Below are 23,502 nucleotides of genomic sequence, written 5' to 3'. Positions count from 1 at the left end.
GCAATGGATAAATATCGATATCAAGTGCCTCTTTGATTAGGTTATTGATGTTGTACCAATTTTGTGAATTAGTAATGAGCATCGGAAGAAAAAGAAGTTGTTTGCTGCATCATTTACCTATTCAACAACTGCGACTGCTGTCATATGAATTAATTATCGGCAATTGGGTCATTACTCCTACCTATTGGAAACTACACTTACCTATAGTCGGGCCACGCTAAGTTTTTATGACAAGAGGTAGGTACGTCAAGTATGGAGGTGATAGGGATATGTAGGACATGTGGGTATGCATTTCTTACAGTCAGCAGCAGAATTGCTAAGCGGGCGTGGTGTTCAAAATTACTTTGACGCGCTCTTAATCTCTTAACAATAAAGTCGCGTAAAAATCATTTTGAACACCTCGCCCGCTTAGCAACTATTGCTGCTGACTGTATCTACTACCAAGTTCGTTCGTGCTATGTTAGCGTGGCCAGAGTTAATCTGAGTGCTGTTGAAGAGGTGTTTTTTGTTTTTACGATTTTTGATTTTGTGTTTTTCGTACCTATCATATGTAAACTTGGCCTGCACTTGCCCGGTTTTAATCAACTCTAAAATCAAAACTTCATTTTGCCCACTAACCCATCTCGGCTTTACGAGTTCTATAAAACGGATTGCCTACATCCACGATTACTTTCGCTTCACTCCGGAGTTAAAGAAGTCAATAATACTAACGTGGTGAAGTAGTGACGACCGCACAGTAGTTGTAGCCGGGCTCACACACGGTGACGTGGTCGGAGGCGCCGCAGGGCGCCGAGCGCCGGCTGCGGTGCACCTGCTCCGCCAGCGGCCCGCACCAGTAGCAACGGGTCTCCGGAGACGCCCCTGAAGGTAGAACGATCTATCAAACTTTTAGGTTTTCTTCAATGAAGTATGAGGAGAAAATGTTAGAGGGGGAGACTGTATTCAAGTCGTTCCATATACGAGTAAGCCTACTCTAGTTACTGTGACTAGTCGTATGCCTATTGCCTAGTATTAACCACCTTTTTCATTGAAACACAGAAAATAAAAGGAAATACCTTGTAAAACTAAAGACCTCTTCAGTCGCATATTTCATTCATGATTCCATCGAATATTCTAACAGTTGAAACTTGAAGCAATTCCATGGTAATCCATAATAGGTATCACGTGTCTTTCTTTCTTTTTTATCTTTATTTTAACTTAGAAATAAACAAAATAAACCCTCAGGAAATAATCAACAACAAATTAGTATTGACGTTGACAATAAAACTGTCATCAGTTAACATCAGTGACAGCTCAACGTTCCGTTACGCTGATGCTCTAGTACAATTTCGAAACATAAAATCTAAAAATTCATCAGATAAATAAAAATATTAAAATAATTAATTCTCTAAATTCCGGATGTCTTAAATAATATATTTGATACTAATAAACATAAAATACTTCAATACAGGGACGTTTTTCAGAAATAAACTTAAAATATCTCAAAGTAAAATAATGCTTACAAATTCGTACGCGATGAGTTTTCGAACGTTCCCTTTTATCGTAATTTAGTCTACTCCAACTGACTACTCGACTATTGCCTATGAATGTGTGCGTAGATGTCATTAAAAATAGCTCCGTCTTTCTCTAAACTGCGTGAGTAAAAAGGACATGATTTATATTCTGAAGTAAGCAATAGTGAATCTTAATATTTAAGACATATGGTTTAGTAAACAACCTGGAACTTATGATCTTTGTTACACGCCACGAGGTTAATGACATCTTCCTCAGTTCTGGTATCCTGGTACTTTTGGTAAACGTTTGTCTCAATAAGACACCAGTTGTCGGTTATCCGCCCGAGGCAAACGACCTCTTCTGCAATTCTGGCATCCTGGTACTTTTGGAATAGTGTTTATGCCATTATGTCGCCGTTATGTCGCCAATATGTCGCCGTAATGTCGCCGTTATGTCGCTATTATGTCGCCAATATGTCGCCGTTATGTCGCTATTATGTCGCCGTTATGTCGCTATTATGTCGCCGTTATGTCGCCGATATGTCGCCAATATGTCGCCGTTATGTCGCCAATATGTTGCCATTATGTCGCCGTTATGTCGCTATTATGTCGCCGTTATGTCGCTATTATGTCGCCGTTATGTCGCCAATATGTCGCCGATATGTCGCCGTTATGTCGCCATTATGTCGCCAGTATGTCGCTGTTATGTCGCCGTTATGTCGCTATTATGTCGCCGTTGTCGCTATTATATCGCCGTTATGTCGCCACTCAGTCGCCATTCAGTCGCTAGTATCTTTGTTTTGATTCAGTCGCCACTCAGTCGCCGTTATGTCGCCATTCAGTCGCCGTTATGTCGCCATTCAGTCGCCGTTCAGTCGCCATTCAGTCGCCGTTATGTCGCCATTCAGTCGCCATTCAGTCGCCACTCAGTCGCCATTCAGTCGCCATTCAGTCGCCACTCAGTCGCCGCTCAGTCGCCATTCAGTCGCCGCTCAGTCGCCATTCAGTCGCCACTCAGTCGCCACTCAGTCGCCAGTATGTTTGTTTTGATTCAGTCGCCTTTCAGTCGCCATTCAGTCGCCGTTATGTCGCCATTCAGTCGCCATTCAGTCGCCACTCAGTCGCCATTCAGTCGCCACTCAGTCGCCATTCAGTCGCCATTCAGTCGCCATTCAGTCGCCACTCAGTCGCCACTCAGTCGCCGCTCAGTCGCCATTCAGTCGCCGCTCAGTCGCCATTCAGTCGCCACTCAGTCGCCACTCAGTCGCCAGTATCTTTGTTTTGATTCAGTCGCCGTTATGTCGCCATTCAGTCGCCGTTCAGTCGCCGTTATGTCGCCATTCAGTCGCCACTCAGTCGCCATTCAGTCGCCATTCAGTCGCCACTCAGTCGCCATTCAGTCGCCATTCAGTCGCCACTCAGTCGCCGCTCAGTCGCCGCTCAGTCGCCGCTCAGTCGCCGCTCAGTCGCCGTTATGTCGCCGTTATGTCGCCATTCAGTCGCCATAGTAAAAGGTATAAAAGGCCGGTGCGGAGCGTTGGGAGGGGCATTCATTCTTCGACCGGGCTAGCAGTGACTCTGGTTTTCGGGTGTAACGTAGTGCGGGGAAGTGAAGTTTCTCCGCGACTTTTTCTGTTTGTTTTTACTTGGAATTATCCTAGTGAATTTAAACTTAGAATTTGTGTCTGTGCTTGGTTTTGCGGGGATTTTAATCGTCGTAACGCTAAGTTTAGACTGTTGTGGAGATTCTTTACTACCATGTGTGGGTTTTTACTTATTGTGAAGTTTTCTCTACGCTGTGTGTTCTAAGTGCTGTCATGTTATGCAGGGACAATGTCAATGCATAGCCGGGGCTGGGAATAGTGTCTGTGTTTGGTTTTGCGGGAAGAAATTCTCGTAACGTTAAATATAGATGACAGTGTTTAAGGGAATTTCACTTTTCTGTTGAGTTAGTTTAATTTAGTGATAACTTAGTTATTTTAGTGTTTTTCTATGGGGTATTTTTGCTATTTTAAAAGCCAGATCATTGTTTGGACTGACAGTTTGTCCAGCTAACCATTCACTCCGCCTAACGGTGCCAAAGGATTGGATGGTTAGGAGTCTATTGCTCCAAGTTTGAGAGGACTTGGCGTCTCTTTTATATCAACATAAGAGACGAATTATCTCACTAGTCTCAAGGCCCAGCTGTTTAGATGGATGTGGGGACGTCACGTGCACGTCATCCGGAGTAATCTGGGCCCACTGAAGTCGACAGTAATTGAGACTAGGTCCCCTATTAAATTTATTTATATATTTCGGTGCTCCGGTTCATGCTAGTGCTGGTTGCAGGGACAGACTTCTGTCGTGACTGATATTACACTTAGTCTTTTTTGTGGCAGAGTTTCCCTCGTGATTAGTGCGTGTGTGTGCTAGGGTACTGATCCACTTATATACACGGAATAGGGCGACTTATTCTTATCCACCATGCCCGCGGGCGATAAGGAGGGAGTCAAATACACTGGCCTGTAGGTTGCCTTCTCGGTTTCGCCTGCCGAACTTTACAGCTTCTCGTAGGGACCACACTTGCGTATATTACAAAGCATTAGGTCGATGGTAAGAACGAACTATGCTTTGAATGTACTAGATTAGGGACAATGGTTAGAGTTAGGGTAGAATCACACACTCATTTTATTGTTTATTAGGGTTCTTTTTTAGTTCTGGTCTATACAATTGATATGGTTGATATATATTTCTCTTTAAGGGTTTAAAAATATGGTTTCTTAATCCTAAAATACGAGTGTTTAAAAGGTGAAGGGTTCATCTGCCTAAATATTCCTAATTTCTCATTTATATGGGGAAAGAACCAAAATTTATATAAATTCTTATTTCTATTTTTCATTTCTGGTTGTCTGGTGTAGGGACGAGGTACTGAGTAATATAATCAGGTAATACATACAACAACATACAACACAATCTCTTAATTATCAATCTGGATTTAGGAACGCAGACTATTCTGGGATTGAAGAACGGTTTGCTTTAGGGAACCTTTGTCAGGCAAGAGCAGTACAAAGGATAAATTGAGTGAATACTCAATTTCGGCCTCGATTAAACATAATAATTAGTGAATAAACTCGGTACTTCGTTTATACATCTAGAAAACTAGGAATTCTGTCTAGATTATCAGCTCTGGGGAATGGGACTAAGGGATTAGCATCCCTAGCTTTTGAATATAAAAAAGATTAGTAATTATGATGACTGATGAATACTTTGACACTTCTTTTCATCATCATCTAGGTGCGCTTAAGTTACGAAGTGTTGGTCATAGCCCGTCTGGCTAAGCTGGTAGGGTAGGTGTTCCGATGAATACTTGCAAATCGGACTAAGAGCTTCCAGACCTGCATCGGGCGTACGGAGCAGCACGTGTGATTAAATCACACATCGTTTAGAAGATGATAGTTAATTATAATTAACCTTGAAATGCTAGGGTGTAAAAGAGCTTATCTCAGGAGTGCTGCTTCTATGTTATCCCGGGAGCTTAATAGGTGTGGCAGGATTTTACCAACAACATTTTTATATATTTATATCATCATATATGCTGTAATACTTAAATACATTATAGTAAATTTTACGACATCATTTACATTGCACTAATAATTTTCTATTTTTGTAATTCATTTTTCTTTAAATTATTTCTTACTTGTATAAATAATTATTTTATTACCATAAATATCTGTTCTCAAAATCTAGGTAATAATAAATAAAGTCAGAGTCCAAAATTTAGCTGATACTCATTAAAGAATTTGAGGTTGCTGCGGTTCACTTCAGAGGGGTCCTAACCACTAGCTAGACGATCACATGGCCATATTTTAGGGGTAAATCGAAAGGGAATGTTATATTAAGGTAGGTTAGGTAGATAAATAAGGGGGGAGTTACATTTTGGTGAAACCGTGACGCAGGATGTAGTTTACCTGGGTTACTACGGTTCTTCAAGGTATATGTATGTAAAAGTAGCCTTCCAGGCTACATTTTGCTGGCGTGAAATGGAATGGGTACACTTGATTTTGGACTCGTTTTTATTATGGTTTAAATAAAAGTCATAAAGCATTAATTTTATTATTCAATAGTTATTATGTACACGTAGAAAGGTCTTATATAAAAGTCATGAAACATTAAGTTTATTATTCAATAGTTACTATGTACGCAAAGAAAAATTATTACTATTCCACTGTAGTAAGGGTTATCTATCCGCAGACGAAAAGAACGTAATTATATCAGTCGGCTTATTTATTAAAACACTAACTATGTACAATTACTGATAACTTGTGCGTAGCTGCTGAGACCTCAGCAGGGGTATGCACTTATGCAGCCAACCAAGCATTAATCTTCTCCTAACATTTAAAAACGATTAGTAATTTGCATCTCGGATATCAAGATTCTACGTTGACACATCGTTGGCGCGTTCTATCTCGGAGGTGGCGCCATCTCTTGACGAGTTTGGTACTACATTTTTTTACTCGTTCTCTGCGCGCCGTAATTAGGGATTTACTTTCATATTCCTCAGCTTAAGATGTTTGTCATCACTACTAATGATCCATCTTCTTGCGTCTTTGATATCTGAAAAATAAAGTTACAAAATTAAACCCTATGTAGTATAACATTAGCACTTATTAACGCTTATTTTAAGCGAAAACAATCAGTCTTATTTATCTCCTGTCATACATTTATTAAGAAATTAGCTTCATTGCAGGTACCAATAATAAATAAATAAATATTCCAGAGACAATCTTTCACATATCAATTTGGCCTGGGGCTAGGCAAAACTTGTACTGCTGGTACTAGGCGGCGCAGTACATACTTGTATAGATAAATACATACTTAGATTAACAAATAATGTCCATGACTTGGAAACTCATATTCGTGGTAGACGGCCTTTGCCAGGCAGCATTTGTAGGCAGGGTTACTATAATTTGGGTTAGGAGGCTGTTACCATAGTCTAGAGATAAGATTAGTTTACCTAAGTTAGCCTAGGATGTGGTCAGATAAGATATCTAGTTGTGTAAGAACATGTACTTTAGTCGATAAATCATGGGGGCGTGAAATTGTTCATTTCACGTAGGCTTACTTGTAATATTACAGAACCGGGGGCGTATTACAAATATATACATTAGTTGTAAAATTATGGGGGCGTGTAATTGTTCATTTACACGCAGGAATACTAAGGCACAGGGGGCGTATTTCACTACTTTCTCATGCTCCCGTCTTAAAAGCCGGCAACGCACTTACAACCTCTCTGGCTTTACGAGGAAACGGCAATCATTCATCACCGGGTATATGTCTGTTAGTTTGCCTTCTATATCATAAAAAAAAAATAGCTAGGTACTCGTGTGCGATAGATAACATTGGAGTTCCATCTTTGTTACATGCTTTGTTTACTGATAAGCTGTCACTATAATAAACTAGTTAAGTTACAGATTGCATAATATGTATGTACGGTCCTGGATAGGCCTGTCGATCATAGAGTAAGAGTAAGAAACAGATATTACAGATAATTCTGTTAGGTTTTATTTGCTTCACGTGTGGGTCCGAATGACAACCACACATGCCAGTAATAAGCTTAAATTTCATTAATGTACGAAAACATCATACATTTGCTACTGTAGGATAAGAAAAATGAGCATATATGTATGCATGAGCTTGGATTTGAATAGGAAATCGTATGTTAAGACTATTTTTAGACCAATTTATAGATATTTAGGTTAAGAAAAGAGTAATAGTACATGCTGCAATCACTATTGGAGCATAAGTAGAACATACACATTTGTATGAAAGATTATCTACATATTTTTCAGTACGGAACCCTAAGAGTCACAACATTTATCGAGAACAGCGCTGAGATATGTATAGTTTACTGGTTATAGTTATTACTATTATCTATAAGAGCTCCTGCGAGCTGCCTTGTGTACCTTATTGTCATTATTTAAGCCGCTCAAATAATTTCATGAAAATCAATTGAGAAATGCAACGCGCCAATTAGCCGGACGAACAGCGTGCATACAAAGACATATTTGTAGTATGAAGGTAGCCTGTTAACTTATGATTACAGTACAGTTCTGCTGACGGTACTTTTCAATCATATTCTGATTGCTATTAAGTAATAATATACAATAATTGGTTAAGCTAACACGCTAGTACCTAACATTTCTTTCTTGTATCCATTGAAGACTAGAGCGACCTTAGCAGCAAATTCTTGAGATACGGCCATCAAACAGGAGTGTTGAAGTATTGAAGTCAGAGGTTCTTGGTAGCCTGGAATAAATTAGGCAAGTATTAGGAAACCTTAGAGAAAAGAGTTGAATAAGTACAATAATAGTAGTAAAATATCAACAGTCATTCATTAGAGGGGGCGCATCATTATTTTATTGTCAAATACACTCATAGGAAATATTAGGTTTCACAAAAGTAGACTAGACAGTACTTAAATTCTTCAAAATCCAAAAAAGTTTGAGAATCTTTGCCTTACAGGGCACATTTCCATAAAGTGAGGTCACAAATAAGCTAGATTAAGTTACTTAGTCAACAAAATCATAATAGGATGTAAGGTTAAAGGAGGTTTGCATATCTCTGATCTTTCATCCGGAACCTCTTCGCTCATTATTTTGAAATATTAGAGTCAGACATAAGTTAAGAGTTTTTATAGCTTATGATAAGTTTGGTATTTATATAATGAAATAAAATACCTGTCATGACTGAAGACAGTCTATAGATGTACATTGAAGGCAGGCATATTGTTACTGCGGAGCGATGCCATTTCTCCGGGAACTCTGAAATTGATAAAGTATAAAAGTTAGCTAAAGTAGGGTATATTTAAGAGAACCTATTTATAAGTGTCATTAAAAGTGTTTATTATTTAGTACAAGTAGGGTCTTTACAGTCAAGATAAAAATAAAATCAATTTTTATTTTATTTTTGAGAGCGATGAAAAATTTTGAAGTTCGGTTTTCTAGGTACATATGTATATGTTAAAGTAGCTTTTTAGTAGCATGGGTGTTATACTTACTAGGGGACTGTTGAAAGGCTCGGAAGAACCCATGAGGGCATCAATGGAAATTTGCTCCGCTCACTGACAACTAGGTATTGGGTTTCGGTTGCTGAAAAATAACAGCATATATTGTAAGATGTATTGCAAAAAGAGGAATATTTATGACAGGTCCAGGGATAGGCCCACAAATTGTATTAAATTTACCGGAAGACTGCGGGATCCTTTTGTAAAGAAAATACATATTTATTAACAAATTTTCATTACCATGCAAGAAATCCTGTTTATTTTTAGTTGACATTATCATATAATTATGATTTTTATAATATGTTGCACTTCCAAATTTAGGAAGCTAGTATTTCCGAAAGAAATTGACCCGGGTCATCTTTTTAGAGCGACAACATTTTTCAAATTCCAAAAGCAGTATGGTCAAACCAGTGAGTAAATGTCTAATAGTAGAAATATCATACTTACGTTTCACAGTTGTTTTGATTCATCGAAAATAGCGAGGGAGTCTTCACAGCTAAATTTCAACTTCTTTTCTTTCGATAACAATATATGTATACCGGGGTTCATTCTAATAAAGTTGTCAGCTTGCTGAAAAATCAAATATACTTTATAAATCTTATTGCAGCAGAAAACAAACATGTAGTGAAGAACAGATACTACATTAGACAGACAGCATAAAATCAAAAATCAACATGTCATTCCTTTAATACTGATTTTTACTTTGATCACTTTAAAGTTTTGCAGAAAAAAATGTGTTTTGTTGCTGAACAAAGAATAAAAATAAGGCAACTCACTACATTAGGTAAAAACATTACAAGCGTAATGATATGAAATTAGGGAAACCTTAATGTTTGTATTCGATAAGACCAAATAGATTTATGGATAGATAGGTCAATTTGTGATCAATTACTTTTCACTAGTTGATATTCTAATAAGCGAAACAGTTTTTAAATAGGAGCAACTTGTTTAATGAAGGAAAAATAATAAAATCTTACCTTGCTCAAAGCAACAGTTTCCACATTTAAGTCCATTCCATTCGCACTATCGACAGCTAGACTCATTACACATCCTTTGTACTAGATAGTTCAAACACTAGGTCATAGTTATGGGCACTAGACAGGTTCACAGAAAAATAGAAGACGCAAGCTGAGAAAAGGTCAGCCATGCGGCGACGAAACAGAACTTTCACTTCATTCGTTTTATAGTAAATTCTTCAAGGGGCTATATTTTGGAAACCATTAGGGCATTCTTGGAGGCAATCCTTACTCGCTACATCGGGTAAAGCTTGCGTCGTGGTATTTTACTGTAGGAAATCATTGTGAAACAAAGGCAATGGCTTGTATTCAAAATGGCGTTTTAATTTTGTTCTGAGCATGTTTTGAGTGATTGTCAGATGTTTAGGTATTTGATCAAAATGTCACCGGAAACTGAAGTAATTTTAATCATTAACATCACGATTAGTTTACTTGTATTAAGGATAAATTAATTACGTTTCAAAAAATAAGCATAATCTGAAATGACGGCAGTTATAATTTGCCAAAGACAAAATTTCGTTTCACTCATGTTTCACTGTTGAACGTTTATAATTCAGTCTCGAATAGTTATTAAAAACCACTTAGTTATTCACGCCATCTATCGGAATTGTTACTTAAGAAGTCGTACTAAGAACCCGACCAAATTGAGTGGGTTGTGCTTGGTATGTTGCCGGGAGTATTAGAATGTGTTTTTGATTTTGTCGCATTGCATGGACCCACGCGCACCCGTTTACACTCTCGTTCCGTGTCTCGTTTCGCGGCTCGTCTCGCCGCTTGTCTTGTACGCGATTGTAAATTGGTTATTAGTATTTTGTCTATCCGTAAAAACTTGTTCACACGAACGATTTCGTTTAGTATTGATAATAATTGCAAAAATCAATAGATAGCGATGGTAATGGTAGCCCCTCACTAGGTGACAGAACGGGACAGTCTTACGTATCTTTCAGTAGGAGTGGCCGCGAAAGCTCTATTATTGGTTGTCCTTGTTACGGTCTCGTGTAGTTGCGTATGTTTTGTCCCTCACGGACGCGCGAGTATAGCACGTCTATAGGATTCTACCATCTATGACGGAAGATCATAGAATCGGAAGATAATGGATGACACTTTCGTAAACGAAACAACTTTGGTTTGAACGGAAATATTTATGTTATTAAGAAGTGATAAAATAGAATGGACAGTGTTTAGATACTAACCCGGAAAAGGTCCATAATTGAGTGCAAATGTGTATTTGAGCGAGAAATGGTTAGTTTTACGTGCATTTTGCGGACACAAGTAACGAGTGCATTTTGGAAACAAATAACAAAAATCATGTAGTTTTCTGTAGTAAATCTATATTGAAATAGTAGAATAGTGTAGTGGGTGAAATTAGTGACGCGATAAAGTGGTGAAAATAGTATTCATCTGCAAGAAACGTGCGTTTAACAAATAAACACGTGAGTAGAAATTTTGGCAAGCCTAGAACAATTGTAGGATATGTTAGTATATAAAACGCATTATAGCTTGTTTACATTATATGAAATAATACTAAATTGACGTTCAGATCTTTCAAGCGTTTCAATATGAATATAATCACATGCTTTCTTGATTTTTCTAAATGGAATTCGGTTAGTAACACGTTTTCAATGGATTCCATAATAATGTGTTCGTAGGTATATACATAGGTATTTGCATTATATTACATGGTTGTCATGTGATAAATAAAATTCTTTGTTAGTCATTTAGTGCGAAAAACACTTGAAAAATAAAACAAAACAATAAAACACTTTGTTATGAAAGCCATTGTTAAATTTGTCGTTACTTGTAACTCTCCCGTGGTCTAGTGGATATCAAGGTGGACAAATGTATGAAGATTACTTGAACGTGGAGTGGGTTCGAATCCCGGCGAGCAAATAAGTTTCTTTTTGTTTAGTTTTTTTTTTTAATAATTCGTTTTAATTTATTAAACAGGTTTGCAAGTTTATTAAGATACTTAGGATCCTTTTAGAACTTTATTTTAATTTATTTGTTTTAGTTCCGTGGTCTGTTTTTCTTACAATCTTTCTATACAAGTTATTTTGGATATGTATCTACGAGTAGCGTTATAAAATAAACTGGAGTTATGAATAAACTTATGTTCAGTAGGCTATTTTTTTTTTAAATTATTTACACAAACGAATTGTTGCACAATGTTTAGATAAAAACTTACCTACTTACTCTTTATATCAAAGATGGATTCATTACCTACCTAACCCTTCCAATGCAGTTGTATTTGTATTAGGAGCACCTGGGTACTTAGTTCTTAAAATACCTAGATGTTCACTCACGTATTTTTAATCACTGGCGCGGATGTTTTAGGGTGCCTAGGCCTCCATTTTTAAGCACTAACACTAACAGTGCATAAACGAGTTAGTACATCTCACAATAGTAATTTGAATATCATGGCTAATAATATTATGATTCGGATTTTTTTATAGGTACGTTAAGTCAAACGGTGTGTGTTTTATAGTGTAAATAGGCTGGTAAAAATGCATTAAAACGGATAATAATTTTATAAAATTTTAAAAAACTATATAAATATGTTTTGCAGCATTTATGTTACTATACTTTATGATTCGTCACTACTATAATTTTTGATTTATCATCATCATTATAAATGTCTTATAAATTTTATTTTTATTTATTTGTGAGCATGTTTGCATTATTTTGGCTGGCCAATGGGCTAATTATATAAAAACAACGTACAAGTAGAGTTTTTCATTATGGTTTTAAATGTATTAATCGCATAATCGCTTTAGGTCAGTTTTTTATATATTCGTGGCTGTGCCTGGGTTTTGGGGTAGTGAGATTAAGGTCGTTTAAAGGCTATACAATGTACGGTTATGAGCAATAGTTAGATGTTACAAGCAGCCGTGTGAACTGCCATGGTTTGGCAGCGGAATGGTTAAGCGCGTTTCAAGTTCGACTCTTCTTTGTCTGTATACTTCCGCGGTGGTTTATTGCATAGTAGGTTGTCGATGCTGTGCGTTGAACGACAGTAAGTGAGCGAAAGATAGGGATTATAGAGAAATTAATCGTGGAGCGTTATCATAAAATCTAACTACAAAAGTGCAGATTTTTCTTTATGTGCGTATCATTTGATTCTAATACTTAGTCAAAGTACTTTTAACTAGTAATTACTAAATAAAAAATAAATAAATATAAAATAAAATAATTTATTGGAAAATTGAGGGATATTAAAATCATCTGGGAATCATCTAGAAATGTTGGGCTAGTATGGGGTTAGGACAAAATGAGTAAGATTTTTTTTTTTCAAATGAATATGTGGCTATAAATATAAATTCTCATTTTGATTACTAATCGACGCGTTGGCTGTCTGTAGAAATCAGTGTGAAAGTGTAACAGAGGAGGAATGAAAATGTGTGTGTATTGAGTGTTTATAGTTATGACTTTGTGGTAATTTATGAAAGAGATGTATGATATGAGATGACGGATGTCAAGTTGATGGGTGTACCTTTTTGGAAAGGACGGATTGATACAGATAGACAAAGGCTGGAGGGTAATCAAACTAGATTTGTCGGTATTTGCAGGGGAACAAACTGGGGAGGGACGGGGATACACAACTAGCCAGAAAAATCTTATCGGTAGGTTAAAATTTCGACCCATTCAGAAGGGTAGGTTTTTATGGCTAGTACTACACAAGGTAATAAGACCCTTACGAAACCCACACACTCATATTGGGTGAGATATATCTGACACTCGACATATTTTAAGGGCCGTGAGCGTCTAAAAGGACGAGGCTCTTTTCAAGAGGTTAATTAGATACAATTACATATCTTATGTTGCTTTCAATATGAGGTATAATAATATTAAGCAAATATTTTGTTTATTTTGGTATTATTTTTTTTTTTGAAACAAAAATATCTTTATCATACCATATTGGGGTATTTACTTATGTCAATTTTAAGTTTGTTTATATATAAAAAAAAAATACACATCCAGACAAACTTAAAGGTCGGTATATTTTATTCAAGTATGAGACACGCGCCAAGAAAACGTGGTTGAGGGTGATAAGGCAATGAAATTGGTTCGAATTTTGGCGATGGAACTTGAAAGCTTCGTACTTATAAAAATTAAAGGTCTCTCCGTTTCGCTTGGGAGTTTTTGCCGTCTCATCAGATGCTCTTCTACGGAAGTGTACGGCGCAATTCGGGTAGAGACAAGAGTAATACTCGACGCGGCCGGGTTGAGCTGGCAAGGACGGGTTAACTAGTAGCCTATTAGATTCACAACCTAATATCTTTGGTGGAGCGAGGTGACTGGGGAAAAAGTTGTCATGGTTCATTGACAGAATTCTGATGAACTAATTTCAGAGCTGAATCATTAGCGGTCACTTAGTATTGAGACACACACTACACGTTTAGAAAAGGGGGGATATATCCGACTAATCTAGAGTAGATTGAAGTCTTTTACAAATTACTGTAGTAATTCATAAAACACTTAAATCGGGGGCGAACTGTGACTAGTCGTATGCCTATTGCCTAGTATTAACCACCTTTTTCATTGAAACACAGAAAATAAAAGGAAATACCTTGTAAAACTAAAGACCTCTTCAGTCGCATATTTCATTCATGATTCCATCGAATATTCTAACAGTTGAAACTTGAAGCAATTCCATGGTAATCCATAATAGGTATCACGTGTCTTTCTTTCTTTTTTATCTTTATTTTAACTTAGAAATAAACAAAATAAACCCTCAGGAAATAATCAACAACAAATTAGTATTGACGTTGACAATAAAACTGTCATCAGTTAACATCAGTGACAGCTCAACGTTCCGTTACGCTGATGCTCTAGTACAATTTCGAAACATAAAATCTAAAAATTCATCAGATAAATAAAAATATTAAAATAATTAATTCTCTAAATTCCGGATGTCTTAAATAATATATTTGATACTAATAAACATAAAATACTTCAATACAGGGACGTTTTTCAGAAATAAACTTAAAATATCTCAAAGTAAAATAATGCTTACAAATTCGTACGCGATGAGTTTTCGAACGTTCCCTTTTATCGTAATTTAGTCTACTCCAACTGACTACTCGACTATTGCCTATGAATGTGTGCGTAGATGTCATTAAAAATAGCTCCGTCTTTCTCTAAACTGCGTGAGTAAAAAGGACATGATTTATATTCTGAAGTAAGCAATAGTGAATCTTAATATTTAAGACATATGGTTTAGTAAACAACCTGGAACTTATGATCTTTGTTACACGCCACGAGGTTAATGACATCTTCCTCAGTTCTGGTATCCTGGTACTTTTGGTAAACGTTTGTCTCAATAAGACACCAGTTGTCGGTTATCCGCCCGAGGCAAACGACCTCTTCTGCAATTCTGGCATCCTGGTACTTTTGGAATAGTGTTTATGCCATTATGTCGCCGTTATGTCGCCGTTATGTCGCCAATATGTCGCCGTAATGTCGCCGTTATGTCGCTATTATGTCGCCAATATGTCGCCGTTATGTCGCTATTATGTCGCCGTTATGTCGCTATTATGTCGCCGTTATGTCGCCGATATGTCGCCAATATGTCGCCGTTATGTCGCCAATATGTTGCCATTATGTCGCCGTTATGTCGCTATTATGTCGCCGTTATGTCGCTATTATGTCGCCGTTATGTCGCCAATATGTCGCCGATATGTCGCCGTTATGTCGCCATTATGTCGCCAGTATGTCGCTGTTATGTCGCCGTTATGTCGCTATTATGTCGCCGTTGTCGCTATTATATCGCCGTTATGTCGCCACTCAGTCGCCATTCAGTCGCCACTCAGTCGCTAGTATCTTTGTTTTGATTCAGTCGCCACTCAGCCGCCACTCAGTCGCCGTTATGTCGCCATTCAGTCGCCATTCAGTCGCCGTTATGTCGCCATTCAGTCGCCGTTCAGTCGCCATTCAGTCGCCGTTATGTCGCCATTCAGTCGCCATTCAGTCGCCATTCAGTCGCCACTCAGTCGCCATTCAGTCGCCATTCAGTCGCCATTCAGTCGCCACTCAGTCGCCGCTCAGTCGCCATTCAGTCGCCGCTCAGTCGCCATTCAGTCGCCACTCAGTCGCCACTCAGTCGCCAGTATGTTTGTTTTGATTCAGTCGCCTTTCAGTCGCCATTCAGTCGCCGTTATGTCGCCATTCAGTCGCCATTCAGTCGCCACTCAGTCGCCATTCAGTCGCCATTCAGTCGCCACTCAGTCGCCATTCAGTCGCCATTCAGTCGCCATTCAGTCGCCATTCAGTCGCCACTCAGTCGCCACTCAGTCGCCGCTCAGTCGCCATTCAGTCGCCGCTCAGTCGCCATTCAGTCGCCACTCAGTCGCCACTCAGTCGCCAGTATCTTTGTTTTGATTCAGTCGCCTCTCAGTCGCCATTCAGTCGCCGTTATGTCGCCATTCAGTCGCCGTTCAGTCGCCATTCAGTCGCCGTTATGTCGCCATTCAGTCGCCACTCAGTCGCCATTCAGTCGCCATTCAGTCGCCACTCAGTCGCCATTCAGTCGCCATTCAGTCGCCACTCAGTCGCCATTCAGTCGCCACTCAGTCGCCGCTCAGTCGCCGCTCAGTCGCCGCTCAGTCGCCGCTCAGTCGCCGTTATGTCGCCGTTATGTCGCCATTCAGTCGCCATAGTAAAAGGTATAAAAGGCCGGTGCGGAGCGTTGGGAGGGGCATTCATTCTTCGACCGGGCTAGCAGTGACTCTGGTTTTCGGGTGTAACGTAGTGCGGGGAAGTGAAGTTTCTCCGCGACTTTTTCTGTTTGTTTTTACTTGGAATTATCCTAGTGAATTTAAACTTAGAATTTGTGTCTGTGCTTGGTTTTGCGGGGATTTTAATCGTCGTAACGCTAAGTTTAGACTGTTGTGGAGATTCTTTACTACCATGTGTGGGTTTTTACTTATTGTGAAGTTTTCTCTACGCTGTGTGTTCTAAGTGCTGTCATGTTATGCAGGGACAATGTCAATGCATAGCCGGGGCTGGGAATAGTGTCTGTGTTTGGTTTTGCGGGAAGAAATTCTCGTAACGTTAAATATAGATGACAGTGTTTAAGGGAATTTCACTTTTCTGTTGAGTTAGTTTAATTTAGTGATAACTTAGTTATTTTAGTGTTTTTCTATGGGGTATTTTTGCTATTTTAAAAGCCAGATCATTGTTTGGACTGACAGTTTGTCCAGCTAACCATTCACTCCGCCTAACGGTGCCAAAGGATTGGATGGTTAGGAGTCTATTGCTCCAAGTTTGAGAGGACTTGGCGTCTCTTTTATATCAACATAAGAGACGAATTATCTCACTAGTCTCAAGGCCCAGCTGTTTAGATGGATGTGGGGACGTCACGTGCACGTCATCCGGAGTAATCTGGGCCCACTGAAGTCGACAGTAATTGAGACTAGGTCCCCTATTAAATTTATTTATATATTTCGGTGCTCCGGTTCATGCTAGTGCTGGTTGCAGGGACAGACTTCTGTCGTGACTGATATTACACTTAGTCTTTTTTGTGGCAGAGTTTCCCTCGTGATTAGTGCGTGTGTGTGCTAGGGTACTGATCCACTTATATACACGGAATAGGGCGACTTATTCTTATCCACCATGCCCGCGGGCGATAAGGAGGGAGTCAAATACACTGGCCTGTAGGTTGCCTTCTCGGTTTCGCCTGCCGAACTTTACAGCTTCTCGTAGGGACCACACTTGCGTATATTACAAAGCATTAGGTCGATGGTAAGAACGAACTATGCTTTGAATGTACTAGATTAGGGACAATGGTTAGAGTTAGGGTAGAATCACACACTCATTTTATTGTTTATTAGGGTTCTTTTTTAGTTCTGGTCTATACAATTGATATGGTTGATATATATTTCTCTTTAAGGGTTTAAAAATATGGTTTCTTAATCCTAAAATACGAGTGTTTAAAAGGTGAAGGGTTCATCTGCCTAAATATTCCTAATTTCTCATTTATATGGGGAAAGAACCAAAATTTATATAAATTCTTATTTCTATTTTTCATTTCTGGTTGTCTGGTGTAGGGACGAGGTACTGAGTAATATAATCAGGTAATACATACAACAACATACAACACAATCTCTTAATTATCAATCTGGATTTAGGAACGCAGACTATTCTGGGATTGAAGAACGGTTTGCTTTAGGGAACCTTTGTCAGGCAAGAGCAGTACAAAGGATAAATTGAGTGAATACTCAATTTCGGCCTCGATTAAACATAATAATTAGTGAATAAACTCGGTACTTCGTTTATACATCTAGAAAACTAGGAATTCTGTCTAGATTATCAGCTCTGGGGAATGGGACTAAGAGATTAGCATCCCTAGCTTTTGAATATAAAAAAGATTAGTAATTATGATGACTGATGAATACTTTGACACTTCTTTTCATCATCATCTAGGTGCGCTTAAGTTACGAAGTGTTGGTCATAGCCCGTCTGGCTAAGCTGGTAGGGTAGGTGTTCCGATGAATACTTGCAAATCGGACTAAGAGCTTCCAGACCTGCATCGGGCGTACGGAGCAGCACGTGTGATTAAATCACACATCGTTTAGAAGATGATAGTTAATTATAATTAACCTTGAAATGCTAGGGTGTAAAAGAGCTTATCTCAGGAGTGCTGCTTCTATGTTATCCCGGGAGCTTAATAGGTGTGGCAGGATTTTACCAACAACATTTTTATATATTTATATCATCATATATGCTGTAATACTTAAATACATTATAGTAAATTTTACGACATCATTTACATTGCACTAATAATTTTCTATTTTTGTAATTCATTTTTCTTTAAATTATTTCTTACTTGTATAAATAATTATTTTATTACCATAAATATCTGTTCTCAAAATCTAGGTAATAATAAATAAAGTCAGAGTCCAAAATTTAGCTGATACTCATTAAAGAATTTGAGGTTGCTGCGGTTCACTTCAGAGGGGTCCTAACCACTAGCTAGACGATCACATGGCCATATTTTAGGGGTAAATCTAAAGGGGGTGTTTATACTACGGGTAAGTTAGTTAAGTAAGGGGGGGAGTTACATTACTTTATTAATATAAGTTCTATTCTAAAAAGTTATTGTTGCCCTCATAATATATATTATATAATTATCCACCATAGATTCATAATAAGTTAGTGGACACTATAGGTAGAGTAGTAGAGATTCGGAAAAAGAAGAGTCGTGAAATGTATTGGGTATATGTCAGTTCATTTTTAGGGTTCCGTAGTCAACTAATAACCCTTATAGTTTCGCCATGTCCGTCTGTCTGTCCGTCCGTGGCTTTGCTCCGTGATTGTTAGCACTGGAAAGTTGCAATTTGGCATGGATACATAAACCAATCATGGCGACAAAGTCGTAAAATAAAAACTACAAAAAGGGTATAAGTACCTTTCTTACACGTTTTTTTTTCGGTTTAACCTTATGGTGTGAAGTGTCGTTGGCTAGGTCTTTTAAAACAAATAAAAAAAAAAACTACCTAAATGTAAATACAGTTTCGAAATTGCTTTCTTAGGGTTAGGTACGTAGATATGAAGATATTAGGTACCTATAAATTTGAGATATATTTTACAAAAAAAAATTGAACGGTATCGTACTGGCGAAGCCCAAACTTGGTATGTTTTGAAAATTATTTTTATTTCAATTAATAAAATAAACGACTGAAATGTAATGATGTGATGATGTAATATTTTTAGATTCGGCTCAAAAAGCCCTTTCATTCAATACCACACAGGATTAGAGATGGGTAACTACCCGGGTAAATACCCGAGAGCGGGTATTTACCCGGTAAATACCCGATATTTACCTACCCGCGGGTAAATACGCGGGTATTTTCGTTTTTCTTCTAAATTTGATGAGTTTAATGGTATGTGAGTATAAATAAGATTAATTTAAGTATTTTTTTATAATGTTACATAAAATGTATGTTCAAACTAATTACGAAAAGGTTGCCATGAGGTGAAGTTCGATTTTAACAGTAGTAAAGTCAATTATGAAAATCGTGTAAAATCATTCCCTGGCTTCCGGAAATGTTTTAAAATGCTTTTAATATACATTAGAAGGATGAAAATACAGACTACTTATGAATGATAATAAAAAAATTGTGCAGTAAGTATCACAACTTGGGAAGCTCATAAGTCAAATACAGATAGTTTTAGCACAAAAATGTATACTTATAACCTTTTTTGTAGAAAATTATGTCTACTTTAGTTTGTACATACAACACTTTTCGATATTAATGTCAGATTCCAAGAAATACGAAAAAGTTCACTTTTACCGCCCTCCCCCAAACACACCCCGCGCCGACCGAAGTTGGAATGTGTATTATCAACGTATAAGTACGATAATTTACTCAAATCTAAAATAAATACTCTTATGACGGCCTTTTTTTAATATTTATCAAAATTGTACAAAAAATTCCTTAATTACAACTGCAGGTTTCACTAAACCATTTTATTTTAAATGACACACAATAATTACAACCATTAACTCGCTTTATATCTCCACTTTAACACAAATCGACATGTGCAACAAGAAATGAATCTACCCGTCCATTTGGGTAGATACGGGTAAATACCGGGTAGATGGGTATTTACCGGGTATTTACCTGGTGGGTAAATTGGGTAAATACCCGCGACCCATCTCTACACAGGATAGGTTTCTGTACAATTTTTTTCCCCATACAAAAAAGATGACGTCATAAAACTATCATCATCATATCAGCCAGAGGACGTCCACTGCTGGACATAGGCCTCCCCCAAAGAGTGCCACAATGACCGGTCTTGCGCCACCCGCATCCAGCGGTCTCCCGCGACCTTTACCAGGTCGTCAGTCCACCTTGTATACGCTGATTTAAGTATACGCTGCGCCTTCCGGTACGTGGTCGCCACTCGAGAACCTTTCCTCCCCAACGGCCATCGGTTCTACGGGCAACGTGCATAAAACTATAGTTAGTTTTTTTAGCATTAGAAATAAGGTAAACAATCTTATGTGTCTTTTAATTGAAAAACTCAATTTAAAAATAAGTTACGGCAAATATGTAACAAATATGAATCTAATACGATCATTTATATTCTTCTGCTTTCATAAGTAATAGTTACTGATTTTTAAAAGCGTTTTTCAATTAAAAGACATGTCAAAATCGCTTACCTTCTTTCAAGTTCTTTCTAATGCTAAAAAAAACGAACTATACACTAGGGCTCAAATTGGTAAAAATCTTAAAATAAGTCGCCTTAATAGAAAGGTGGGAAGGAGGGGGGAGTTGGGGAAACCACCCCTCCAACTTTCCCCCCGCGGAAATGCTTGGTTTCTGAATTATTCATAATTTCATAGTTATAATTTGAGGTTATGACAGTGCCAAAGATTGGGTTATTCGCAGACGGTCTAGAACGCAAAATGACTAGTGTAATATTTTGCCTATATCACTTTTAGTCTACATCGCGAACGGTCCAGAACGCAAAATGCCTACATCATTTTCGTCGTTTTATCTTTACGTTAGCGATGTCGACGGAGCCCCGCTATCGCGGGGCTCCTATTCTGTGCTGTTTGGCCCTCGGCCTTTTGAAGATAACTAACGAACCCTAGTGATATAAAAAAGTGGTAATTTTGCGTTCTAAACCATTCGCGATGTAGACTATAAGGGATATAGGCAAAATATTCACTAGTCATTTTGCGTTCTAGACCGTCTTAATATTCAATGATCACCCAAAAAAAAAAAACTTATTTGCGGCAGCTAAAATTGCTTTAAATCAATTTAAAACAACCCAAAACAACCCCTCACAGCATCAGTTATCCTCAAATAAGGCGACTTATTTTAAGATCCAACCCCTCAAAACGATTCAAATGACCTAAAGATCAATCGTACCGATTTTCATGTTTTTAACATAATTTGCAGCGTTTTTTGGCGTTACTGCTATCAATAAGTCACTATAATACCCATGTTACAACAACGCTATAGATATACAGCATATAATTACTTTTTAATGAAAAAAATATATACCTATGTACCTTTGTCTGTCCAGTAATACTAATAAGTGTCTCTTTTCGTATTGTTATTTAGGTAATTACTATTTTTGATGGTTGTTTTCCTTTTAACCCAGTTTTTCAACGATGCAGCACCTAGCAAAATCATAAACAAGTCTAGCGGAAGCGGGCCCGCTTTAAAAAGTTTTGCCTTTGAGAAAAGTGCGCAAATTATAGCTTAAAATACCTATGTGCAAAACCATTCAAACTTTATAATCCATTCTGGATGGATTGACACTTGATTTGCACTTGATTGACACTGTTAATATATATGTTATTAATAGCTATAAAAGTATTATATGTATTATAAAAGTGTATGATAAGAGTGATGTAAACAACTATAGACCCATAACCATCGTGCCTACCATCTCAAAGCTGGTGGAGTCCATTCTATCATCTTCCCTAATGGCCCACTTGGAATCAAATAAGCTACTTACTGACCATCAGTACGCATACAGGCAAAAAAGATCCACCACAATGGCGGCACATAAGATGGTAGACTGTATTACGACTGGTCTAGATGATAGGTACAAAATGGCGGGCATACTGTGCGATCTTTCGAAAGCATTCGATGTAATAAATTGCTTCTAAATAAGTTAAGTATGTACGGCATTACTGATTCCGCTCTAAGTTTGTTTGCATCATTCTTGTCTAGCCGTAAGCAGGTGGTCAAAATGTCCATAGGTGGCAAAACAGTGTCTTCAGTCACTGGTTTTGTCAATTTGGGCATCACTCAAGGGTCGGCAACTGGCAACACATTATTTTTATTATTTATTAATGACCTCCCGTCTGCAATTACGAGTGGCAATTCTATTCTATTTGCGGATGATACAACAGTCATCGTCAACGCAAAAACGCACACGCAGCTTACTGAACAAATTCACGAAGCAAGTGACCAACTGCAAACGTGGTTTTCCTCTAACGGCCTGCTCTTAAATATGGCCAAATCACATGTTATGATTTTTTCATGACGTAACGCTGAAGTGCCACCGTGTATTGCTGACGGGCCTATGCCTATATGTAATGAGACCAAATTTCTAGGTTTTACACTTGACTCAAATCTGTATTGGAAGTGCCATGTTGACGGGCTATGTAATAGGTTGAGTAGTGCTATTTTTGCTATAAAAAAACTACAACCATTGATATCTAGGAAGTCACTGAAGGCCGTATATTTCTCGCATTTTCACTCCTTGATGTCATATGGTACGGTTATTTGGGGCAATTCCACGGATGCAAATCGCGTACTAATACTCCAGAAACGTGCGATACGGTTACTGGCAGGAGTTAAACCCAGGCACCCTTGTAAGGAACTATTTAACCCTTTACCGCATATGGGTCCAAATTTGGAACGTAATGATATTATCCTCGTGGATTGATATAAGCGTCATCTGTTTTAATGAACTTGTAAGAGGTCGAAACTATGAATTCTACTGAACGTTTTCTGTACTTGATACAGCTTCTAACTAGTTTATGGTCCATATGACGTTATCTTTTCCACCGACGTCTGGCAATTTTACTTGCAAGTGTGATTGACTACTTTGTAATTAGCTTTTCGTTGTTATATTTAGTGCAATAAATAAATTTCCAGCGCTGAGTATTAGAAAAATAGATGCCGCGAGATTTAATGGTAAAACATGAAAGCATTTATATTCAAATTACTATGTATGATGTCGTGAAAGTTTGTTCCTGAAATGGAACACTATGCGTTACAAGCTAGAAGGATTGGACTAATATGGAACATTATGCATTAGTGATTTTTTTATCAGTTTGACAAATATGGAACCTTATGCACTCAGGCAAGCTACTTCTTTATTTTATTTTTATTAAGTTAGGTACGTTAGCCGCATTGCTAATAATCTGTAGATAACCAGTGACAGCTGGTAGCTATAGATAACCAATAACGATCAAATTATT

General features: G+C 37.9%; 1 protein-coding gene across 1 annotated transcript in view; it reads right to left on the bottom strand.

Moving 5' to 3' along the window:
- Positions 1-23,502, bottom strand: part of LOC134795430 (mucin-2-like) — a 38,758-nt gene that overhangs the window by 1,705 nt on the left and 13,551 nt on the right. The window contains exon 3 of the mRNA XM_063767271.1: positions 712-861. Within this exon, the coding sequence (XP_063623341.1) occupies positions 712-861 (150 nt within the window). The remainder of the gene's footprint in view (positions 1-711; positions 862-23,502) is intronic.

The sequence above is a fragment of the Cydia splendana genome, chromosome 1 (genome assembly GCF_910591565.1).
Source record: "Cydia splendana chromosome 1, ilCydSple1.2, whole genome shotgun sequence".
Classification (NCBI taxonomy): Eukaryota; Metazoa; Arthropoda; class Insecta; order Lepidoptera; family Tortricidae; genus Cydia; species Cydia splendana.
This window is presented reverse-complemented; position numbering and strand designations above follow the sequence as displayed.